We start from the raw sequence: 21,500 nt of genomic DNA on the forward strand, positions 1-21,500 counted from the left end.
GGCAAATGGTGGATGTAATAAGGAACCATTAAAAAAAGGAAAAGAATTTATCAGGGACATGGTGAAGTCAAATAGTGAAAAGCACTAGCTAACCACCGGACTACCCACATACTCTGCTAGAATTCTGGTCACATAAGGAGAAAGGAAAGCTCCCAGAAGACTGGGGTGTCATCTCCCTCTCCGTTGTCCCTCTATAGGTGAGCCAGGACAAAGGTGATGCAGGACAGGCAGGCCTGGCCAGGCTACCCATTGGAGTTACCGTGGAGCTTTCCTTCTCAGTTCTCTTCTGCGATGAGATAACAGGATTAGCTACAACCTTCAATCAGCAGTACATCCCCCTTGTCAAACAGGGATAACTGAACTAATAAGAGCCAGAGATCACAGGGACTTATTGGATCACTACAAATATCAGTTACTGGCTTTGGGTCTTTTCTGGATTAACCTACTAGCTTGATAGCGTACCATCTATTTACACAGACAGAATTTGTGCCTATGTGCACGTGTGTGAGACACAGAGACAACATGGAGAGACAGATCCCAGAGGAAGGAAACCAGCTTTCCAGGAAGGCTCTTATGGCCGGCCTCACCACGCTGTGGTCCGTCAGCAGAGCATGTCACAAATTTCTTCCCCTGGGACAAGACATAGACTGCAATATGTGAAATGCAGAACATCACCAATTCTGCCTAAGTTCATCCTGGCTAATGAAGCATCCAGAGGATGAAAAGAAGGCAAGTGTAACATCTGGATACTAGAAGGACTTGGGCTAGATCTGTTCTAAGCCAGCTCTGTGTGGGCTTGATGAGAGCTTTTAATTCTGACACTAGGTTTCTAGGAGATGCCCATCCTTGTAATACCTGCCAGGAGGGCCTCTCCTGAGCCACTCTGGTTATCTCCTTGCAGGAACTTTTATGCCTGCTAGCTCTGGGTGTCAGTCAATAAATGATCCCAGCAAGGAAAGTGCCGAGTCTATACGAAGAAGAAGGCAAGAGACTCTCATGGCACTCTGTGCCAGAGGTCTCTATGTTATGGTCTGCCATGAAGGCCAGGCTCCCCAGGGAACAAATGACCCTCCTTTGTTTCAGAATGCTCAGCATCCAGGTGTAACCCCTGGCACCCAGCTGGCATTTCAGAAAGGCTTATTGGATTGAAAGAAAGACAGATGCAGAAGGGGGGGAGAGAATATATTACTTTTTGCACTAGAGGTGTTTCTATGGAGAACAGCTCATGCCAACTAAGAGGAAAGACTCTCCCTTTCCTGAACCACGGCACTATAATGGAAGACAGTTTAAGAAACCAGCCAATGCTGCTGCTCTCTTTATAGATGAGTAAACTGGAGAAGACAGTCAGCATCAGAGCCAAAAGCCAGGCCTGGAGACTGAGCACTCTGCACCAGATTATGCTGCCTTATCACAAATTCATCAGACTTTTAAAATAATTTTAAAACAATACAATGTAAAAAGCCATCCAGGGAACAAAACTTGTCCCACAATTTCTTTAATTTTGACTGTGTAAATCTATACACCATGAAACTTTCCCCCCACCATTGTTGGTAGAGTTGTGAAATGATCCAACTATTCTGAAAAGCAATCTGGAACTACGCCCAAAGGCCTATCAAATTTTGCATACCCTCTGACCCAGCAAGCTCAATATTGGGTCTGTATCCCAAGGAAATCATAAGACAGGGAAAGGGACCCAACATGTACAAAAATGTTTGAAGCAATTCTTTTTGTGGTTGCAAAGAGACAAGCACTGAACAACAAGAAAAACAAGAGTGTGTAAGCCAAAATGGAAATACTAGGTGAGAGATGAGGAACAAGAGAAGTGTGTGTGTGTGGGGGGTTCCTAGAGGGATTCAGGTGAAAAAGAAGTGCTAAAGAGGTAAGGGGGAGGCTGCCTTGGAGCTGACATGACCGCCACAGTCGAGTCTTCAGTAACACAACAAAGAGATAAAGTACAAGCATAGCTGCCCCCCCACCGAAAACAGGCTAAAGAGGCCCCTAGGTACTTCCACCTCCATGCTCCCTAGATGCTGGACCTGGCTAATATTGACCCAGCACCTCATGGTTTGCAAAGCCCTTGGCACCTACATGACCCTCACAAGTGAAGAAACTGAGGTTGAGGGAGGTTGTGACTTGTTCAAGTGTTTGAAACAGGATTTAAATCCAAGGGTCACTGTTAGGATTACTAAGTGAGAACTCAGGTTGTCTGGATAGTGACAAGGTGAGAATTCAGGTTGGACAATTACAAGGTGAGAACTCAGGTTGACTTGATGGAAGGAGCAGGCTCATTGGCTGAGGTGGTTCTTCCCAGAAGCCCTTGCATTATCCCACGCCCATTCTCTGGGAGAATAAAAGAGAGAACAGTGGGCCTGGAAAGTGAGTCTGCCTGGAGAAGGATAAGAGCTGGAGGAGATTCAATAAGAAGAGTCTGCATTGCATCAGGCTTGATGGGGCTCTATGCAGGAAGGGAAGTCACTTCTAAGGACAAGAGTTAACAGCAACTGCCTGGAGACAACGGTTCACTACAGGAAGAAGAATCTGTCTGAGAGATTTGAGTAGACACAGCAGATCTCTTCCCAGAGAGTGATCCGGCAGCTTCTGGAGACGACAGCTCGTTACATTTGGCGTCCACACGTGGGGCAAGGACTTTTGCTTATTCTGACAAGAGGAGCTAGACCAGACCTTCGCAGGTCACTGATTCTAAATGAAGCCCTCTATCCACAGCATCACTCTTTAAGGACTTTAGAGTGAAAAATCAAGGAAAAAAATATGAAGGTGGGGGCAACACCTGACCTATATTGGGAAGTTATAGAGTAGAAAAAGTACAAATGAACGCTTGGGTCTTGGGGGAAGCAATTTTTTGGCTTCCAAGTAATGTTTGGTGGGGGTCAATCTTCAGGTACTCGTGATCCGAAGGGGAGGAACTCCAGAACACTGGGGCAGCACCTGGGAACAATCAGGCCTTTCTGAGAATCTGTATCCAAGTCCCTAAACTCCCCAAAGTGTGTCAGAATGGGCAGTTACTCTACCTTGTGAATTTGGTGATTCCAAAATTTCCTTGTGTAAATTGCACAAGGAAAAAACATACAAAGCTTTGCTAAATCTTTAAAAGTTAGAAATTCAAGATCTTATTCCTGTTCCCTATCAAGGTCAAGGAATTTCAGAAGATGTGCATCATTAACAGCTGGCTGAGAAGGTTTCATCCAAAAAAAGAATGTCAATCTGTGAAACACAGCTTAACAGCCAGAAATGACAGCCTCTTGTGTATAAATGATGTACATTTAATAATGATAACAGTCCATCTGGCAAGAATGTATTAACGTAGAATTTTGCAAATCTAAGAAAAAATAAACTTTAAAATGAAAAGAATGAGTGAGAAGATTGCCTACATGTAACTACCGAGCTGAATTCCAATGAGAGAAGCTACAACGAGGACGACATCTCCTGAAGTTCACGAGACAAAAACCAAGAAAGGAGTGAGCAATAAAATTCTCACCATGCACACAAATGCACAAAATATGGGTAACAAAAGATTAGCCAGAGATCCACTGAAACATCATGGAAAGACACCTATAACAAGCATTGGCTTGGGAATGATCTGACTTAGTTTTAAAAAATAAGCAGGAAAAATCAAACAGGAGGATAGTTGAGATCAAAGTCCACAGCGGTTACCAAGGCAGGTGCTCAGAGTATGATGGAGCAGCTAAGGAGGTAACAGGACAGAGAGAGAAGTAGTGAAATAGTGTTGCTAAAGGAGCTCCAAACCTTCATGAGAAGGCTCAGGATCAAAGACAACAGAGGTGAAGTTATCCTGAGGGAAAAAGACCAAAGGAGGCAGAGCAGGAATGCTACTTCCTATGGGCGAGGCAGGGTTAGCATACAGGTGGTGCTTAATAAATCTTGACTGAGAACACAAAGCTGCTGTTTGTTTTCTCCATCAGGCAGAACAATCCAACAAGGGCTAGAGGGAGTCGATTCCCAAGACAACAGAACACTGAGCTGCGATGCCTCCATGTAACACAGCCTGTATGGACGACTTCCTCTGGCCCTGAGAACATGGCTGCCGAACCAATGACCTGAGAGACTGTGGGAGAAAAGCTCCAGGCAAGTGAGAAAATATCCCTATTTTTCCAAAGGGAAAGAGAACAGAGTTGTTAACCAGACACCACCAGCCTTGGCTTCGATTTCTAGCAGAATTCTGAACATCAAGATGAGATTCATTAGTTAATGTTTAGGAAAAGGAACTGATGACCAAGAGCCTCATGGCCTAATTAAAAACCAGGCAGCACCAGATTAACTTCATCACTTCTCTGATGGGTCACGTAATGGGCTGGGAGGAGAGATTTCAGTTTACTGAAGTTGTAGCAGAGCATTTTCCCATACTCCTATTCTTCTCAGTATGTCTGGCCAGCAGAGTGGAAGGTCCCTGAGGGCAGGCATTCTTTAGCTTTTCTCTTTCTTTATCCACATACTTTAAATTCACATTTGTCAAATTAATCTTTACATGGAGTATTCAGCCCCTGGCAAACCCAAAGCTTCCTTCCATCACTCCTAGAACCTAATTCTGACTAAGATCAAAGCGAAGGCTCCAAGAGATTGGACAATGCCCAGGTACATTGGTGGTGGGACAGTCTTTTCCATCCTATCTGACTTTGTGGTTCCATTTGGGGTTTTCTTGGCAGAGACACCAGAGTGATTTGCATTTCCTTCTCCAGCTTGTTTTACAGACCAGAAAACTGAGGCAAACAATGTTAAATGATCACAGAGGCAGGCACCATAGATACAGTAATTTTTCTATCAGCTGTCAGTGGTGGCAAAGAATTAGAAATGGGGGGGATGCCTATCAACTGGAGAATGGCTGAACAAGTTGTGGTATATGACTATGAAGAAATTCTATTGTGCTCTAGGAAATGATGAGCAAGATACTCTCAAAAAAACCCAAAAAGACTTACACAAACTGATGCCAAGTGACATGACAAGTGACAGTATACAATAACAGCAATATTGTATGATGATCAACTGGGAATAATTTGGTTCTCTCAGTAATATAGTAATCCAAGACAATCCCAAAGAACTCATGAAGAAAAATGCTATCCACCTTCAGATAAAGAAGTGGAGTATGAATGCAGACTAAAGCCCACTTTTCCTTTACTTTCTTTTATTTTGGGTTTTTTTTTTTCTGTTTTCTTTTATAGTGTGACTAACATGGAAATGTTTTGCGTGACTGCATAGGCATTAACTGCTTGTCTTCTCAATGAGGAAAGAAAGGGGGGAGGGAAGGGAGAGAATTTCAAAACACAAAATTTTTTTTAAATAGTAAAAAATGTTTTTCCATGTAATTGAGGGTAAAATAAAATACTAAAAAAAACAACAACAACAAAAAACCAACCCCCCCCCCAAAAAAAAACAAGAGAAGGGCTAGCTGAAATAGGCCTCATGAGAAGCACACAGAAGCAAAAGGACCAGATTAGGAGAGAGCAGCAGGGGAAATGGAGTCTGAAGTCAAGGGGTCAAATTGAAATCCTGGCTCTACCACTAATGAGACAATCACAATCACTTTATCTCTTCACCTCTTGTGGATTCAGTCTCCTTCCCTATAAAAAGCAAGTGGTTGAATCAATGATTTCTAAGACCTTTCTCTAAATTTAAATCCATAATCTAGCACCTTTAGAATTGGTGTTAAACAGTCAAATTCAATAGTCTGACATGCACTTTATGGTGCAGTCAAAAGCTCAGGAGGGATAAAGTCCCTAAGCAGGAGATCAGAATCCTTTTTTGTATCCTGGAACTATTGGATATTCTGGAAAAGCCTATGGATCCCTTTTCAGAATAATTTTTTTTCAATGAATAATACATAAGATTAGGAAGAAAATTTTTATATTAGATAATCAAATGTATCAAAATATTAAAGAGTTCGTGGGCTCTATATTAAGAATTACTGTTGTCGAGAATGAAAATTCTGAAGCTGCAAACAGAAACATTCTATTAAGGAAGAAAAGAAAGAGCTGTCTAGGGAGATCAATGCAGATACACTCAAAGATGTGTCAATGATGGAAGGAAGGGCACGCAATTGAGAACAAACTTGAAATAAGCTGAGTCAGGCAATAAATATCAAGGACAACAAAAGAGACTCTTTCAGCCAGACTACTGACCAGGACAGGCTCGAAGGAGGGAAGGGAATAGGAATACACTCAGTGTGGATAAAATGAGGAGAGATGATGGGGGCAACACCCAACTTTTATTTCTACTTCTCCATTCTGGAAAGGAGAATGACCTTTAAACTGGGAAGGACTGAGAAAAGGCCAAGAGTTAAGTTAGCCAGCCCCTGAGCTCAAGCAACAGAACCCAGCCTAAATCTTCACACTGGGAATTCTCAACTTCTACGCCTTGTAAAAAACTGAAGCTAGGAATTTTTGGAAAAAATATTTTGGATAACTGGATTTTAGTGTAATTGAAATCCTGTGTATTTTATACATTTAAAAACATATTCCAGGAAGGGTTCACACATAGACCTCCCCAGATGGACACATACCAAAAAAAAAAAAAAAAAAAAAAAAAGATTAAGGGAACAGAAGGCTGATAGGCAGATTTGGCCTTGATGTCAGCAAAAGCTCACCAACCACAAACACTGAAATGGCTACCTTGGGAAACAATACATGCATTTCCCCTCCATATAGATCTTGAAACTGAAAGTCAACACTGGAGTTAGAGGAGAGGAAATTCCTAGGAGATTCTTTGAGGTGTTATGATCGGAACATCCTGGGTACTAGAATTCTCTCTGTAGCTCAGTCTAAGCTGATGGGAGCAGCAATCTTTGAACCAGCGCTCTCTGGGACCCTCTATCAAACATGGCATTTTCTCAAGGACTTGTGATTTCATGAGGAGGAATGCAGATCACAACTGCTCAGGAATTGAAAATGTTATCCTTCTTTAACTATCCTTCAGGTAGGTAACGAACCTACCTGACTTTATTTTGGCTTAGAAAAAAGAAAGCAGCCTGCCTCTGGCCTTATTCCAGCCTGGAGCTGGACAGGATTGGCCAGAGCTTGTGCTCACTCACGTTGCCCCCAGATCTCTCCAGCAAAGGATAAACACCCTTTCTTTCTCGACTGACTTGCTTGTGTCCTTCTTGTCTGTCTTCTGTAAACCTCCACCAGGAAGCTCACCATAGGTATGAAAAAGATGCACCTTTGGTTTCAAGAGCAGCTTGGGGTAATGAAAACCAAAGTGGAAGATCGGAATCTCTCTTCTGTTTGGATGCCGTAATATGAGCCTTCTGTTTTGTAGTGTTCTCTTGTTTTGGTTTTCTTGGGGTCTCTGAGGCAGACTTCATTTCAGTTCAGTAATCACCACAAGTGCAGTCAGGTGTTAAAGTCCAAATCCCTTAATATCTCTTTCAAAGTCTTGTCTCCTTCACTTGGGGCCCAGTTAGCTTTCTTAGAAGCTCTCTTCTTGGTTCCGAGAACTTGAGCTCCTCAAGTCCTTTTCCTCCTCTGCCTCTGCCAACTTCTCCAATGAATCCTGGCTATGGCTCCTAACTTATATGCTCTACACTGAGTATAAACCAATCATTACATCACTAGGAAACCATTATTTGTTGCAGGATTAAATCAGTGCTAAACTAGATTTAACCATTGTCTCCTCAGTTCCACTTTGTACCTTGTAAGCGTCCTTTGTTTCAAGTTCAGAGTTCTGGCCCATAACAATGTCTCATTCATCACTTGATGCTTGTCAGGGGCCAACAGCCCTCTCTTGGTTTGTCTTTCAATAAATCTTTGGTGGCTTAAAAAAGTGCATGGTCGTGCCTTTTTAACAAGGAGACAAATGTTTTTCTGTATTCAACAATCAATGAATATGGTGGGATTTTATATTCTTTGTATACTTAAGGTGAGGTCTGCTACAGAATATTCTTTTCAAAAGCTTCCCTAACATATTTCTTCAAAAAACATGACCTGGATTCATGGGTAAATTATTCTCAGAGATTTTAAAGAGATAAGAAAATAGTTCTACTGATGAGTAGTTATTGGTCTTGCTCACCTCTTAACACATTAACTAATTTAAGAGTGTGTGTGTCTTAGACCTATCAATTTAATGTACTTGAGGGCAAAATCAGATTTTTAGCACTGACCCTACCAACTAACAAACACAAATATTCAGCCAACAAAGGCACACCCATTAAAGCACTGACTGAAACCCAAAAATCAAGAAAGAACTAACTACCCTATTTTCTGGAAAACAGATCACATGTTAAGGTTAAGTGTGTGTCTCTCAGCAGAGAAAGGTACACTCTTGTCAAGGGAAGTCACTATGTTGGCTTTTGGTATTAATTACATGTGTCAACCCAGAGGGCTCCACAAAAGGAATCATTACTGAAGACATGAAGTAGTTTTACTTTAAAAAAGAAAAACTGATCCTGAAGTACTCTCTGAAAGTTTCTTTAAATAAGACTCATGACATATGTTACTTCCATAAGCTTGGAAGGACCAAAGATTCTCTGATATGCACAACTAGCAACAGGGGGGAACAATGGAGATAAAAGACTTGAGCAATACAAAATGATTACAGCAACATTTCATTTACCCCCGGCACCCTCATGAATATTCCTACATTTAAAAACGGGATCACAAACACATTTAGCCAGTGGACACAGAACATGGCCTGGCCCCTGCTGTCATCTCCAGCTACCTGCCCCAGAACAAGGACCCAGCTATACCATCCCATCACCCCATGGTCAATCACATGCCAGTGGCCTCAGGAGGCACACTCCCACACTAAGCCCCTGCTCTCCTAGATTTTTCAACTGTTGCCTTCTCAGTTTTCTGGGCTCTGTCTTCTGATACCAGTCATCCCTTCTTGCTGCCCTCTGGGTTCATCTTGAGCAATGCCATCTCTCCCAGATTTCACTCCTTTGAGCTACTCAAGGCTGAGCACTGGGAGTGATGAGCCTGGCTACACTGTCTAAGACAAGGTCATGGGTTCTTTTATGATTCTGAAAGATTGTGTGAAATCTTTTGGATTCTGAGTCTAACCTTTTTCTGCTACTCTCAAGTTTTTAGCTGAATTTTCTTTAGAGACTGTTGGGTAAGCAACATTCAGACAACTGAAGTGTTGGAGTCATTATATCTTCCAAGGAGTTTGGAAGTTTCTGAAGAAAATTAAGATCTAGTAACCACTCACAAGAAATGGGCATGTTATTCTGAAAGCCACATGTTTCATGTAAAAAAGCACGGAGGCCAAAAATGCTTGGCCTTAATAACGTGTGTTTACAATTGCCCCGAAAAGGCTAACTTTAACTCACTAGGAATGTCCCAAGGACAAGAAGGAAGGCCATGTCCCTACTATTCACTCATCCCCTCATAGCTTTGCTGGAGAACAGAGAAAAATCAAGATTGTGCCTTAGCTTGTCACACAAGGGAATCAGAAATGCAGGGTGTCAGAGCCACTGACTTAGACTTTCCAGGGCCAGAAGCTCTCCATAATTCAGTTCACCTATAATTTCCATGGGGAATCTCAGTCCTGGAGAATACTTAGTATGGATGTTTACCGTAGCTGTAACTTTGTCCCAGTCTGTTACAAAGGCCCGAAATCCTTCACCAAACAGAGTACCAGCTGTCCTGTGGAGGGGAAAAGCAGTAACATAACCAGTAGGAAAACAGGTGTATGGAGTGTGTTTGGAGAAAAAAGGGTCAAGAGGATGAATAAAGCTTGAAGTACTTGTGAGATTCTTCTGAATCCTCAAGGACCATCCAAGGACTTTGTTAGTCAACAAAGAAACTACCAAGGAATCCACAGATTCTCAAGGCAAGGCAAAAGATTATGACTTAGGTGAAGAGCCTACCACAACCAGAACCTGAATGCTGCAAACACACAACAGAGAATCAAAAACGAACAAGGATACAAAATCAGAAATGACACGCTAATATCTCAAGGGAATTTACTTTTGGAAAGAGGATCGATTAAAGCATTAAAAAAAAAAACACCTCTGGCTTCTTTGCCTCTGCCCTGGGAAAGACAGGCCCTACCCTCCCTCCCGTCACCGCCTCACACGTACTTGAGGGATTCCAGAATGGTCTGGCGGTGCTCGGCAGCTTTTAAGCGGATCTGCTCCCTGATGATGTCCGCGTTCTCTCTCTCTGCTTTGGCGCGTGCACGGGTCTCTGCTTCTATACGTAGCATCTCATTCTTATGCCTCAGTTCCATTTCCCGCTCCACAGTAGCTTTTGAATGGGAAAAAAAAGGAAAAGAAAACAAGTGACATACCCTCCCAGATTTATACTTCTATCATGAATAGAGCTGAGGGTGATATAGGGGATAAAAAGTCAAATTAAAGGAAAACAGAAATAATAGCTAAGGTTAAGTAAGGGTGGGGTATTTAAACAAATGAGACAGAGATAATCCTAACAATGAAGGAAAAATTCGATTAAAAAATATAACTTTTCATATAATCAAAAATCAATGAAGATGTAAACATGGACTATCCCCAAAGTTTTAGTGCAGTATGATTTTATAACTTCTGAAGTCTATGTGCTACACACTTACAAAAAGTCTAAGTTTTAAAGATAATTAAAAATATTAATGTTCCTTATTAAAATTCAACACACATGCCATCTCATGCTATATAAAATAACTAGTTTAATTTGCAAAAATTTTCCTCATTTGCTTTTCATGATTATTGAAATGGTTGCCTGTCACCTCTGCCTGAAGAGCTAAATAGAACAAAAAAGTTTTTCTTTCTTTCTTTTTTTTTTTTATTATAGCTTTTCATTTACAAGACATATGCATGGGTAATTTTTTAGCACTGATCCTTGCAAAAACGTCTAAATAACATAAATAACAAAGTTCCAGTGAATAATTGACAGTTCTGCTGCAACTCCAAAAGAATAGGTCTAACTGAGAGAGATCAAGGACCTAAGCCAGAGGACCTCCTCTGCTGATCCACTTCCTCTGAAAAACTGGGCCAGAAACTATCACCCTCAAGATGACAAGGTGCTCTGTCTTGTTGAAATTAAAATGCAGTAGTAAAAGTTCTTAAGACTCAAGTACCAATTATTGAACTAAGGACAAAAAAAACTTAATTAAACTTTTAATTTGTTTTTTACAAGCTTGTAGCATATATACTTTTAAAGTTATTAAGCTTAAAATGCATTAAGATTTTTGGGAATCATCAGCATAAAATCAAGTTCTTCTCCAAAAATGGTCAAAGAATATAGTCTTCAAAAGAAAAAAGATTTCAAATCTCTACTAAGAGAAACTCTTAGGTTTCACTTCACAGTCACTGAACTGGCAAGCTGAGAGACAGCAAACAACCAGTCCAGAAAAAGCCAGAGGGAATGAGCAGAACAAGATGCTCCAAACTGGGCTGGCCACTGTCACATGTCCTCAGTGTCTACACCTTCTTCTGACCAGTGACCTGGCAATTAGAAATCTACACAAAGAATGAATGTCAGGGACAGAAAGAATGGTCCTCTCCATGTACAAACATTCAAGGTGGCACTGCTGGCAGGGCAAACAAAATGCAAACAAAAAAACACTCCTTATAGTACTGTAAAGCAACAGGAACAAGGTGAGGCCAACAAAATGGCAGGCTCTCTCAAGCCCTTCCATCTGGGTAGGCCTCCACCGTGAGTGCCAGGCCTGCTTTTCAGGTTTTAGGCTAACAGATGCAGAGCTAGAAGGAACCCTGGAGATGGTCTAAAACAATCTCTTCAATTTATGGGTGAGAAAACGCAAGTAGAGGGAAGCCAATTAAGGTCATCCAGCCCCTACATGGCGGGACCCCTCTGAAACTAGGCTGCCCAGTGCTGGGCACGAGAATTAAAGTGCTGCCGCCAGCCCAGGCCATGGAAAGAACTGGGTGCATCTCCCATGCTTATGCCTGAGATCTACAACATCTCTGTAATTTCCCCATTTCACACGGATCCAGAGGATGTTGTCAAGTGGCTTCATTTACATTATTTTTCTAATGTTTTGTTGAATTATGAAATAGACCCTGCAGAAATACTTCACTGTACAAAGACCCTAAGCCTGGGTGTAATTGTAAAGTCCTCTAGCAGCAGCAGAAGTGATGAGATCGCTGCTTCCTTCCCTTCTGAACTTAGGGCTTTTCATGCTCTTCTGCCTCTACTTTGCATCTCTATCAGTGGCCCCCCCCCCCCCATGCCTCTATCCCAAAAAGTCTTCCCTTGTAACACATACATTAGCACAGCTGAGCCAAACACACTGACCTTCTTCCTTTGGATGCAAAGCCTCCCTCCTCTCTCTTGGGAATCAATCCAGACACTCTTCAGACACCTCACCCCCAAACTCTTACCCCGAACCCAGACTCTGACTCCCAGATGTGCATGTGCCCAGCTTCTGCCGGCATCCCAACCTCAAGCAGGTCTCACCTCTCCTGATCGCCTCCTGCTTCTGCACAGACTCCTCCTGCTTCCTCAAGTTTTCTTCATTGAGAAGTTGCTGGGGGGAAAAAATCACACAAGGTCAAATTTTCAAAGTGGCCCTCTCCACAGAAGGGGGATGCTGCCCAGAGGTCACAGATGATAGGCAGTCAGACCCCTGACCTTATGGATTTTAAATGTTCATCAGAAATGAAGGAGCAATAAGATCATCTCCACAAGGTGAAAAACAAAGACAGGACTGTGCTACAAATGCTCTGGCAGTGGGATTGGGCCGCCAATTTTGCCCCTTGCATTACTGGTATCCCCCAACTCAAAAGCCATTGCAGTCAAGAAGCTCCCACTTGCAATTCCCAGGGGCTTTTCTGCTTTCCAGGAAGGCGGGAATGTAAGTCCTTCCTAAGTTCAAACATCTTCTCTGATTACACTGCAAAGGGCCAGCTGGCTCAGAGCTTCTTCCATCTGCATCGAGAAGCCATGGGAAACACAAGAGCAGGGATTCACACACCAAATCTCCTTTAGTAACACCGCATTAATTCTGGTGCTGAGAATCGGCATCCCTGGCGTCCCCCACTTGGCAAGTGCTGTTGGGAAGGCTGCAGTAACAGCACAGCTAAAGAAACCTGAGAGCAGGGCCTCATACTTTCATTCTGTGTCCCACAGCACTGCAAAAAAAATGCATGACCTACCCCCTCCAACCTCCTTCCACCTCAAAATGATCTACGGCAAAATCTTGTGAGTCTGGAATGGAATATGCAGCTCATGATGAAGTTCACATATATGTACACTCTTGGGAAAGCCTTTTTCTTAAAAGAAAATGATTTTAGAATTGATGCTACTTTTCTAAACACTCAATTTCTTGATCTGTTTTCCTCATAATTAAAAGGTCCCTCACAGATTAAGGAAAACTAGAGAAGGTGTGGGGCCACTCCCCAAAGAAAGGGTGCTTTCTCCTCCACTTGTGTTTTCTTGCAATGCCGCAGGATGACATGGTGATGGTGGTGGTGGGGTGTCTTCCCCTCCACCCTGGCCTTCAGGTATCTCCAAGACAAGAGGGTGAGGGGCATGTGGTCCGGGGGTAAGGGCACACTCCAGCTGGTGAGAGCTCCACTCCTTGGCCACAAAACTGGGACACTGTTGCTAACTAAACATTTCTAACTCTTTGGCGATCACCTTTTATCCTACTCAGACACAGGCTATTACCTCCCCCCAGTGAATCCTGAATCCAGATCATGGGTTTTCAAAGCCAGGGATTATTACTGACAGACAAACACTGACTCTCAGAGCCTGGACTGACCCAGACACCTGATCCAAGGCAGAGAATCTGGATGAAAAGGTTCCGGGGAACAAAGAGCCTACAGGCACAGGGGTTCTTACATCACCACAATCTGTTAGAAATCCTGAGTCTCATCCCCATGTAATCCAAAATATTCAGAGCAGCACTTTTTTGATAAATAAGAATTGAAAATCAAGTAAGTGCCTTTCAACTGGGGAATGGCTAAATAGGTTGTTGTATGTGAATGTGATAGAATACTACTGTGCTGTGGGATGAAATACAGGAAGGTCTATGTGCTGATGCAGAGTGAAGAAAGAAGAGCCAAGAAAATAACATATACAGTAACTACAACAATGTCTGTGAAAGGAACAATGATGTGCCAAAAAGTCAAAAGCAAATTTAACAAAATTATCAAGATCAGACAAGGCTCCACTGTCCTATGAGAAGCCACCCCAATTTAGCCTCCTTCACAGACATGGGAGGTCAGCAGATATTATACACTGTACCTATTTTGGATGTTTTCGCTATATTGTTAGTTGATTTTTTTGCCTCTTAAAAAATGCAATCTGTCATATGGAACAGTTCTTGGGAAAGAAAAGAGGAGGGATACATGGGATACTATGTATCCTGTCTCATGAAAGTGAAAACGGCCATTAAAAAAAATTAAAAACAGACAGACCCATAGTTGAACAGCAAAAAAAAGTCCTGATTTTCATCTCCACGGTTCAGAAATAAAGATATAACAGACATCTCCCTGGAGAAGGACAATGGAGCACGGTAGAGGGGAAGGCATCCAGAGAAAAGATGGCTACATTCATTTTGCTTCTTGGCTACCACTCACCTGCTGTCTGAGCTGGTCATCATAACGCTGTCGAGCCAACTTGTCCTGATACTGAGCTCTCTGTAAAAAGAAAAGGAGGTGATTAGCATGAGGTCCCAAGGTGACAAACAAGAGGCTTGAGGATTTGGAGTCACATATAGCAGAAGTATAATCATAAGCATACCACATCTTAGAATATTTCTACAACTATATAATCACTGTTCTACAAGTAATTCATTGCAACAGTCTCTAAATCTTTGAAGGCAGCACTCAAGCAAAATCTCAAAGACTTTAAATTACAAATGGGCTGGGATCTAGCTCTGGAAAAGAAATTCCCAACCCACAAAATGAAATTGTAGGCTTATGATTTAAATAATGAATTAAAAGAAATTCACAGAAGACAAGAATTCCTTCGATCGATAAGCATTTATTGAATAATAGATAATAAAATGTGTGCCAAGAACATAGGTGCTGGGAATTCAGACAAAAATGAAACCTTCCAAGCCCTCTAAGAGTTTATATCCTATCCCAGGAGAATACTCAAAATAAAGACAAAGGTTTTTGAGGTGATGCGGAAGACTGAGTACTACAGGATGGGGCGATCAGAAATATCTCACAGTGACTCTGAAGGAAACGTGGTCACAGGCATTCCTGGCCTGGGGGAAGTCTGTAAAGAAAAGCCTGGAGAGAGGAGGTGAAATCCCCCGTGGGAACAAAGGCTGGATCGGCACTAACAGGCAATAAGGCTGGAAAGGCTAAAGAGTCTTAAAGGCCAAAGAAAGAGGTTAACGTGGTGTCCCAGAGATGAATGGATTTGGAGGAGGGTCAGATCTGGGATATGGGGAGAAATTAGAGGCAGGGAGAACCCATAGGGAAGGAGCACTGACTATGCAAGCGAGTCCTATCTGCTGGCATCCAGTAAATGGAACTCAGAGAGAGAGAGAGAGAGAGAGAGAGAGAGAGAGAGAGAGAGAGAGAGAAAGAGACACCAGTGCTGGAGACTCACAAGCATTGGATCATGAAAGTGCAGTCACTCAATGAGAAAAACAATGAGGGGCATTCCCAATAAGGGTAGCAATGGACCCAAGAGAGAAATAGGAGGAAGCATGCAGGGAAGAAGACAACTACCAGGGTCAAATGCAGCCCAGAAATCAAAAAGGGGCACTGAGAAAATATCATTAGACCCAACAGCTAAGTGCAGAGGTTATAGGAAGACCTCTACTACAGTCCCATCACACATTACCTCCCCCCCCAACACACACACAGGCTGAAAAACTTGGGCCAATACTTTCCCAACCGCTCCCCCTATTCCCTTCACTTCTCAGTCCTTTCCCCTATTGTACATCTACACTGGGGAGGAAATTTCCTCATAAGGAATTTCCTCTACCCATAATATCACAACTCTAGGCCAAAAGTAAACCAAAGAGATAATTGGTGACTAAAAGAATAGTCTGACGTTGGACAAGGTGGGAAGCCAGACTGCAAAGGGTAGAGCAGAGACAGGAAGCTGAGGCAGGAGCAGATACAGCTTTTCATTAAGAAGATTGACTGTGAAAAGGAAGAAGCTCCAAGGCTTGAGAGTTTGAGAGGGTGGGAGGGGTTGGGAAGGGCCTGGTAGGATCCATCACAAAGAGGAAGGTCAGGAGAGAACAAGGAATGCTGTCAGGTATGGAGAAGAGGACAAAAGGGAGTGCTGGCTGAAGGGGCTCTGTGTTGGCAGTAAAGAGCCCAGGGGAGGGGGCAGAGGCCACAGACTCCTGTTGCTGCAGGAAGGCTCAGCAGGAGAGAAGAGTAGCACCTGTAGTAGCACCTGTAGTGGGGTTCAAAAGCAGGGCTGCTCTGAGGGGCAGACTGAGAGGTACTCCTGCGCTTTGGCTATGGCCATGAAACCCTTACAGAAGACAGTCCAGAAACACCAAGGACAGCAATCCTTCATGTGAACCATAATCGAACCTCCTGTATTTCAGGATAATTGTGAAAGTGCACAACAAGTTTTAAGTGCAGAGACCTGGAGTAAGTATTCTATTTTTAGTAGCCTTCCTGCCCATGACACTTCCCCTGCCAATAACCAACACTAATGGCTCCTCACCGCCTGGTGCTGCCTTGTTTCTTCATTTAGTGTCTTCCTTCTCTCTTCTGCTTGGATCCGAATCTGCTCGTTCTTCAGCTGCTCCACAGCAGCTTCGTATTCCTTTAGAAAGGATGACACAGTCAGGAAGGGAACAAGCAAGTGGTGCTAGGAAAACCAAGCTGGGCCCTTAGTCTTCTTATTTTGGGTCCAGCTTCCTGACATATCAACATGCAAAGAGGCTTGAGGACCCAAGTGAATGGATGGACTCTCAATAAGATCATTCTGTTGCTCCTAAGCCTACCTGATATCCAGAGCACACTCGCACACACGGCCCCGACACACACACACACACACACACACACACACACACACACACACACACACAGCAAACTAGAAGTTCTGGATCTCTAACCTCTCTTTCTGGAACACTGTGATATACCATTTGGGGAATTTCACATTATTAAATGGATATCGGAGACTACTAGGCTGGAACAAAGTGATGTCCTCAGAGGCACCTGACCCTCTACACAAAGCCTTAGCTCCATTACTGTATATATTTTATTTCTGGCCAAGCCTTTTACAAGTCAAGTCAAGAAACTTGGACCTCAGAAAACTTCAAGACACACAAATCTGCCAATTCCTGTCCACTTAAATCTTCGTTTTCTTTTTTCCTTTAACCATGGGCTAAAATGAAGCCAGTAAACTTGGAAATCAGAAGATCGGACAGGAGATGTTCAACAAAAAGTCTGACACTTACTTTAACTTTTGATTGCTGCTCCAGCTGCAAGGTCTGTTCCTGCATCTGTGCAAGACTGAGAGCATCTTTGGCATGGCCTATGAGGCAACGAAGAGCATGATTAAGGAGAATCTGTCTCTAAGATTCCCATCCCTTTGTAAGAGCTCTCCATCCTGTTCCTTGCTGAAGCCACTGATGTGGCTCTCTCCCAAGGAGCTCCATGGTCTTCTCAGCTCCAGTTAATGACTCCCCTCCATACTCCCAAACCTTTCCGGGCCTTTGGCTCACACCATTTCTTTCTCCTGGTCCTTCTTTCTGCCCATCCTCATCTTACTCCTTTTCCAAGGTCTAACTCAAACCCTATCTCCATCCAAGCTTTCTTCCCAGAGGAACAGGCAATTCCTCTGTGAACTTACTTTATAGCTTTCAGAATACCCTAAATAGTTAACAAATGCCTAACTGAACTGCCTACTGAATTTTCTTTTAGAAATAGAAGGATCTACCCTTAGATTATAAGTTTATAATGCCTAACCACATAAAAAAGTGTCTGGCAATCAATCAATAAGCATTTACTAAGTACCCAGTATGTGTCAGTCATTGGGGACACCAAAATAAATATGGAACAGCCTTAAAGGAGCTGGCATTCTACTGAGATTTTTACACATTCAAAACAAGACATTGCAGGCAGTTTTGGAAGGGAAAGCAGAAGCCCCTGGGGTGCTCAGGAAAGGCTTCCCGTAGAGGTCAGAGGTAAACTTGATCTGAGTCTTAAAGGCTACATATTACTTACAGGAGAAGAGGAGTTAATGGAAGGCACTGGGGATGGTCAATATAAAGACTGGAAGGGACTTGTGGTTTAGCTGAGCTAGAGAATAATGCATCAGGCCCAGAGACACAACATCAAAAATACAGTGCAAGCACTCAAGGAACTAAAGGAGAATCAAGCATAGTTTTCTTCAGTAAATTAAAAACTAACAGATCAAGTTAAAAATTCTTAGGACTGAATTCTTATCCTCTGCTTGAGTTCAGATTATTTCATCAGAAATTTTGGTCAACCAGTCACCCAAACATCAACAGATACTTTATTTATTAAGTGGTTGCAGAAAAGAGCTTCATTGTAATATTAATTGACATTTATACAGCTCTGAAGTTCGTGAAACGCTTTACAAACTTTATCTGGATAGAAACATGCTGTTGCAAGAGAGAGCTGGAACCAACATTGCCTAAGATGATGAAACCCGCTCCAGTGAGTCCCTGAAACTAAAGGCAGAATGGTTCCAGAGATGGGCTTTGCTAGCTAAAGCAAGCTTCTCCAAGGAGGAGCATATCACATGAGAATGGCCATCAGTCACAGATGGGAGGTCCAGGAGAATGCTTCCCAGCTATCTCTGCTGGCCCAGCCAAGAGGTAAGAGGAAAGCACACTGGCCTCTGTGAATCTGAATAGGAATAAAGCTTTCTCCAAAATACAAATCACTGAGGAGACTAGAAAACACACTCCTTGACAGCAGCATCCCTGGTCTGCTCAAGTGTCTTTAAAACTAATCAGAGCCAGAGAATATAATTCAAAACTAGACGAAAAAAGGTGGGAGGAGATACAACACGGAGGGATGGAACAAAGCTCTATACAGGTATGAGAACCCATCAATCATGGCCAGCTTGGGCTCAGTACAGGGGTCGTGGACTCATCCCTCACTCAGTACGACCTCTGATCTGTGGCCTCAGGTTTATTTCTAGCCCTGGCCAGACAACTGACATCTGGAGTCACAAAGAGACCTGAAGAGAATGTTGCAAAGGAAGCCATGGGTTTTCTTGGCAGAAATACTAAGAGTCTGTCATTTCCTCCTCCCAGCTCATTTTACAGATGAGGAAACTGAGGCAAATGGGGTGAAGCATCTTGCCCAGGATCACACAAATATCTAAGGCTAGATTTGACCTTGGGAAGAAGAGTCTTCCTGATTCTAGGTCCAGCACACTATCCACTCTGTCACCTAGCTACCCAATGGTCTTTTTCACAAAAGGAGTGTGCAATATTATGTGAATTTTATCCCCACCAAATATGACAAGTGAAAAAGAAGACTAGCCACAAAAGCAGAGAAGGAGTGCTTACTCAGAGCTTAAGTATCTGGAATAGGCTCCTAGACATGTATCTGTTCTGGGTCTTGAATGATGGGATCAATGTGGGGGACTAAGCAAAGGGAGTGACAGAACCCAAAGTGCTGGGGCAGAAAGGAGAAAGGGTAAGATTTAGCCATAGCTGAAAGCAGAGGTATGAAATTCACAGCCAGGAAACCCCTGAATGCTTAAAAGGAATCGGATTAAAATGTTACTTGGGAAAATCTTTCCCCTAGAATGAAAATTCCTTGAGAATGGGGATGATTTCAATTTTTAGTCTTTGTACTGATGACTGAGAACCTAATTAATCAGTGAGATTGATCTGGCAATGGAAGGTGGAATGAAGAGGAGACAAAAATAACCTTCAATCAAACCTGAAAGAATGTTAGCAGTGGCATTCTCAGAAATGGGGATGTCGGATGAAAATGGGGCCCTTGATGAATTTATAATCTGGAGTTATATGAATTTGAGGTGATGGTAAGGATAGCAATAGCAGAATAAGGAACAATGAACTCTGAGAGGATGGGTTCAAATCCCAGCATTATTAATTATAAGCCTGTCATTGGGCCTCAATTACAAAAGGAAGGATAAGCATCTTCCCAGATCCAAATCTGTGATTCCAGGATCCTACTGGTTAAGATATTTAGCAGGCAGTTGGAAACACTTGTCTAGAATGTAGGAGAGACATGAAGGAGAAAAAAAAATCAATTAAGCTCCTACTACGTTTCAGGCACTATGTATAGCTATTGCCTCCATCATTCCTCAGTTGGATCATGAAAGTAGTAGAATGATCCCCATTTATAGTTGAAGAAAACTGAGGCACAGAGGTTATAAGCAAGACTATAGATTGGAGAGTCATCTTCACAAGGTGACAAAGCCACAAAACAATCACAAACTTTGAAAGCTGGAAGGGACCTAAGGGGCCTTCCAGTCCAACTCACACACAAAATGAATTCCCATGACAGCATATCCTGCAAGGAATAAAAGCAACAAACTCCACCGAGCATGTACATTTTAAAGGCTGGGAAGAAGAACCAGAGAAAGGGACAGCAGCAGAGAAGTCAATGACTCAATCACTACTAAGCTGTCACGTTATCCTTACTTGTCCCATAGTCTAGATTGCTCATTAAGTGAAAATGAGTTTGGTTGATGGGAATCAACCCATGGTTGGTATGGTCCGATATGAAGTGGAGTGAAAAGAAAATTGGCAATCTGAGCGTGTTTATTGAGGATAAGGCGCCATATTAGCTGCGGTAAAAAAGAAAAGACCTGTCCTAATGGAACCAAAGATGATAACATGGAAGTTGCAAGTAACAAATTATTTTGTTGCCAAGACACCCTGTTCTCAGAACTACCTAGACCATGGATTCTCAAACTATAGCCGGAGGGCCAGATGGCTCTGCCTGGTTATGGCAAATGGGCTGAGGGGCGGAGACAGAGGGTGAGCTTTTCTTTTTACTATAGTCCAGCCCTCCCACAGTCTGAGGGACAGGGAACTGGCCCCTATTTAAAAAGTTTGAGGACCACTGACCTAGATCATCAGGTGGAGAAATTAACTTAGGAAATAGTAGTTAGAAGAGATTTCCTGCACTTACTTATATCGACACCTAACAACTACTTTCACTGTTAATGCCAGGGGGGTTGGAAATCAAGGAGAAGTATGAGGCGGTGGAAGAGTTGGAAGACCTTGGTTTTAGCTCTAGCTCTAGCAGTAGTTACGTGACCCTGAACAGTTTTCCCATGTGTAAAATGAAGAGACAAGGTTCCTTTCTGCTTTAATGTTATTCTGCAGTTCTATCTAGTAAAAGTAGGTAGAGCTAGATTCCATTTCCAACAAGTGGTCTTCCATTACCCATCTTGTCCAGATCTCCAAAACTTCAATAGGATCCTAGAGCAAGTGGGTTATTAAAAATGCCCCTTGGTTAGGTCAATGGCATAAGCAGTCTTTTTTTTTATCTGCATTCAAAAAAATTGCCGTATTACCTTAACTGTATGGTACTGTGCTCTCTCTGCTCCTGACCCTAGGCTCCCACTATCCTAAGAACCCTAAATAACCCCCACCTACGTGAAAGCAGAAGGCCACCATCA

At 42.7% G+C, this 21,500-nt stretch overlaps 1 protein-coding gene across 1 annotated transcript in view; it reads right to left on the reverse strand.

Moving 5' to 3' along the window:
- The window catches only part of LOC141564275 (ATPase family AAA domain-containing protein 3), a 59,495-nt gene that overhangs the window by 36,731 nt on the left and 1,264 nt on the right, over positions 1-21,500 (reverse strand). Inside the window, exons 2-7 of the mRNA XM_074306579.1 lie at positions 17,320-17,396; positions 16,581-16,682; positions 14,513-14,572; positions 12,387-12,456; positions 10,052-10,217; positions 9,545-9,614 (exon numbers count right to left, since the gene is read on the reverse strand). Of these exons, the coding sequence (XP_074162680.1) occupies positions 9,545-9,614; positions 10,052-10,217; positions 12,387-12,456; positions 14,513-14,572; positions 16,581-16,682; positions 17,320-17,396 (545 nt within the window). The remainder of the gene's footprint in view (positions 1-9,544; positions 9,615-10,051; positions 10,218-12,386; positions 12,457-14,512; positions 14,573-16,580; positions 16,683-17,319; positions 17,397-21,500) is intronic.

Source organism: Sminthopsis crassicaudata, chromosome 3 (genome assembly GCF_048593235.1).
Source record: "Sminthopsis crassicaudata isolate SCR6 chromosome 3, ASM4859323v1, whole genome shotgun sequence".
Taxonomy (NCBI): domain Eukaryota; kingdom Metazoa; phylum Chordata; class Mammalia; order Dasyuromorphia; family Dasyuridae; genus Sminthopsis; species Sminthopsis crassicaudata.